At 41.3% G+C, this 3,782-nt stretch overlaps 1 protein-coding gene across 2 annotated transcripts; it reads right to left on the bottom strand.

The window, feature by feature from the left end:
* Positions 1-949: 949 nt before the first annotated feature.
* LOC130913594 (uncharacterized) lies at positions 950-2,389 on the bottom strand. Of its 2 annotated transcripts, none has more exons than XM_057832319.1 (2): positions 2,313-2,389; positions 950-1,934 (listed from the first exon to the last, which is right to left on the bottom strand). In XM_057832319.1, exon 2 carries the CDS (start codon positions 1,553-1,555, stop codon positions 995-997), a length of 561 nt encoding a protein of 186 aa, XP_057688302.1. In that variant the 5' UTR covers positions 1,556-1,934; positions 2,313-2,389; the 3' UTR covers positions 950-994. The 2 variants fall into 2 exon arrangements, with proteins under 2 accessions (XP_057688302.1, XP_057688301.1); XM_057832318.1 differs by having other exon boundaries at positions 950-1,587; positions 2,313-2,387.
* Between the last annotated feature and the right edge of the window lie 1,393 nt (positions 2,390-3,782).

Below are 3,782 nucleotides of genomic sequence, written 5' to 3'. Positions count from 1 at the left end.
GGCAAACTTGCCTCTGATTGGTGCAATGGAGTCTTGTGATTATTTTTGCGACGTCTCATTGGTGAAATCGATAGAGCTACTTGCTTGCGAAAAAATAATCTAATTAATCTCTTGTTTATTTAGCACCTTTGGATAACTTTTGAGAGTCCAACTGAATTTAAAAGAGTGCCATTTATTCACCACCACAAAAGCTTCGGGTGCAAAATAGTATCAGGGTGAAAAAGTTGTCAGAACACCGGCTGTGAACGTGTGTAAATGTCAAGTCATCAGCCAATCGAACTTGGTTTGAGGCGGGGGGATGGACTAGCCCATTCAGCAAGTCAAGAGGGGTCAATGTATAATGGTAGGGTTAATTCTAATACAAAATGGGAAGACAATTTCAATGATCTATATAATTGAAGTCATCATATAATGCTGATAAGTTGCTGGGGACAATTTAAGCGTCCTGAAAAGTTGGTAGCGTTATGTCCCTACCGTCCCTATGCAAACCTACGCCCTTGCTCGAGAGCCCCTATCCGTTTTTTTTCCCCCCCCGGTTACCACGTCTCCCTCCGTTAACACACCTGAATCAAATGATTACCTCATCAGGAAGCTCTGCTGGAGCCTGATAACAATCCTGATTATTGGATTCAGGTGTGTTGGAGGAGGGAGACATGGAAAACAAGCTGGATAGGGGCTCTCGAGGACCCAACTTGGGCACCCCTGGTTTACAGGGATCCTCGAATAGAAAGACATGTCATTCCTAAAAGATGAATGTTAGTATGAGTTACAATAATTTTATATTGAAACCGCGGTATTTTTTGCTTAAGGTTATCATACTGTGAAAATCTCATACTGGCACATGCCTAGCCTTGTGTAGGAATTGGCTTTAAACACAACACATTGAAAGTCGAAGCTGTCAGTCATTTGGTCTGTCAATTCATTTTATTTTTGGATTCAAACTGGACCTGATTCCTTCCGAACTGGACCTGGACCTGGAACTGGTACCCCGATTCTACTGGGTAGAAGTGCCTGGGTTGGCCCTGCCGGGTGGTGGAGAAAAGTGTTTCTTCTCACAGGACATATTTGGTGGACTGGCAGACGGTAGTCGGCCTACTCTGGATGCTGGCTTGTTGACTTGTTTCAAAGTGTGGGACACATCCAAGCGAAACATTTTCAGAGGAATTGGTTTTTCCTTCAGAAGGCCACAGTCTCTCTTGTAGACCAGCCAGGAATTGGAGATGCACAGATCTAGGGCGTATCCAAACAGGGGGAAGTACCAACGGGTTGACTTGGCTGGGGTCTTGTATAGGTGAACTAGCATGTCGGAAAGATCAATGCCACGGAACAGCATGAATCTCCTCTTTGGCATGATGTCAGCAATCACGTCAAAATGTGATGCAGGGCACCGGTAGTCTGCTATGGTCGGAAATTGAAGAATACCCATGAAAAATAGCATACCCAGGAAATCTTCAATCTCACTAGGTTTGTGTTTGATGGGATCCCCCAACTTCTGGGCAGAGTACAGGTTGGTTTGAAAAGCAATATGTTGAATCATCCCATCAGTCAAGAGCATTTTGAAGTACTGGAAGAGTGTCTTGACAGGATCTGGGGATGCAAAACATGAATCAGGGACCTGGAATTCCTCAATATCTACATGCTTCTAGATCCTCCTGGCTTCTTTTTGTTTCTTTTCTGACGTTTTCTTCTTTTTTGACACCGGGGGTGAAAAGGGAGCCTCATCCACCTCTTCTTTGAATGTTTCTAGGGTATTCTTCCTCTTTGCAGATGTGCTTTTAGAGGGCAACTCTTCATCTGAAGATTGAGTGCAAAGATCCCCGATCAACTCTACTTATTTGGGCAGAAAATCAGGATCCCCTACTGTGTCATCATCACTCAGATCAGCCTCAGAGTCTTGAGGATCTTCTGGTACAAAGGCCAGAAAATTCCATGTTCTTGAAACAAAGATATTTAGCATTCATCTTTTGAATCTAATCTAAAAAAATAGAATTAAAAAAATGGAAGGCTAAAAATTTAATCATGCACCATTTTATATAAATTTATTATCATTATATAAGTGACATATTGACAACAATGGATTAACAGAAGTATTTATATTTCAATAAAATTTGCATAAATTCACCGTAGTAACCATATGGTTGAGCTGTCACTCCATACCAATTTTTACCATCAAGTGACAACTCAACCGTTTGATCAAGCACATTCATGAAAAATTATTTGACCCTTATAATGTGGTTTTATCTTGCATTAAGTTACATGATTCTGTAAAGTAACATGTTAGAAGATCAAATATGTTGAAAAAAAGAATCTACCTGTCATATTGTAGCCAAAAGTTGCCCACATGTCAGGAGTGATTTTTCTGTTGAAACCTTGCTAGCAGAAGGATGAGTGAAAACTCTTACTAACGAAAAATACAGTGACCTCTAGTGGATTTTTTACGCACAGCATATCTCAACCAAGTTGTAGAGAGGACACAATCAGGTTGAGTTCAGTTCAACACATTATACCATAAATATAGGGACACAAAATGTGATCTACCAAATTGTCGAGCTAAACATCAAAGGGTTAAGGTGTTTATTCCAACTCAAAATTCAAACAATACTACTTGTGGTTTCTAATCAAATAAACAACTAAACAATAACGTGCAGCAGTGAAACAACGGTCAACAGAAAATATGCCTTGAGCCAGGTAACCCCCTCGCTCTGTGTGTTCAACTGACTTGGCTCCTTCTGACAGCCCAATTTGAAGTAGGCATAACAGCTGAAATGTGTCAAAGGCTGATTACCTAAAACCACGCCCACACCTACCAGAAACCAAAGGTGACAGTCAAACAATAAGCAAAGGAAGATAACCAGGCTCTTAAACAAAAGAAATAGTTTAACATAATCAAAATCAACACTAATAGGCATTATGGCTCATACAATTCCGGCCCCTAATTATTGTGTTACCGAAAGTATACCAATAATTACCATTACGATCATACTCCAATGACAAAAAAAATATACATCATTGTCACATTGTAATTCACTCATAATTACACTATAATAATGAATGCGTCATAAAGCTGCATACCCTACCAGTAGGTGAAAGCTGTTAAGAAAAGAGTGAAAGATGTGTAAGACGAAGTTACTTGCACATGGCCTTCAGTCAGATGTGGAGCATTCACGTACCCATTGTCCATTGGCAAGGTCTTTAAGTCGTCAGCACAGTGCATAAAGGGCAAGGGGCAATGTTGAAAGAAGAGATGTGCTTCTTAAAAAGTTCTGCCTCTTGCAACAGGCAAACCTTGCTGATAGGTCTGTTCAAATGTCCAAACTTGGTCTTGATCCATAGCATGCGCACAAGTCCTTTGCTGTCTGTGATGGTCTCAACGACTTTGCCGATCGGCCAGGAGTTTCGTGGAGCTGAATCATCAACGACGATCACGATGTCTCCTGAAGATCTTTTCCAGAATACATCCGACATGTATTGTATCGGTCTCCATCTGCGACGAGCATATGTGTCTGTCTTCTCAAACACTCCTGGTGGCAGTGATGGTTTGGAGATGGAGATGGTTTGGCGTTAATGCTTCAAGGTCGTTAGGATCTGTAGAAGCCATAGTGATTGGTCGCCCATTGAGAATCGCTTCAGCTTCACAGAATACTGTTTGAAGTCCTTCTTCATCCAGACTCTGCAGGTTTAAGGTAGAATTGAGAACTTTTCGCACTGACTTGATCATTCTCTCCCATACACCACCATGGTGTGAACCAGCAGGGGGATTGAAAATCCAGCGTATTCCTTTC

This window comes from Corythoichthys intestinalis, chromosome 3 (assembly GCF_030265065.1).
Source record: "Corythoichthys intestinalis isolate RoL2023-P3 chromosome 3, ASM3026506v1, whole genome shotgun sequence".
Classification (NCBI taxonomy): Eukaryota; Metazoa; Chordata; class Actinopteri; order Syngnathiformes; family Syngnathidae; genus Corythoichthys; species Corythoichthys intestinalis.
This window is presented reverse-complemented; position numbering and strand designations above follow the sequence as displayed.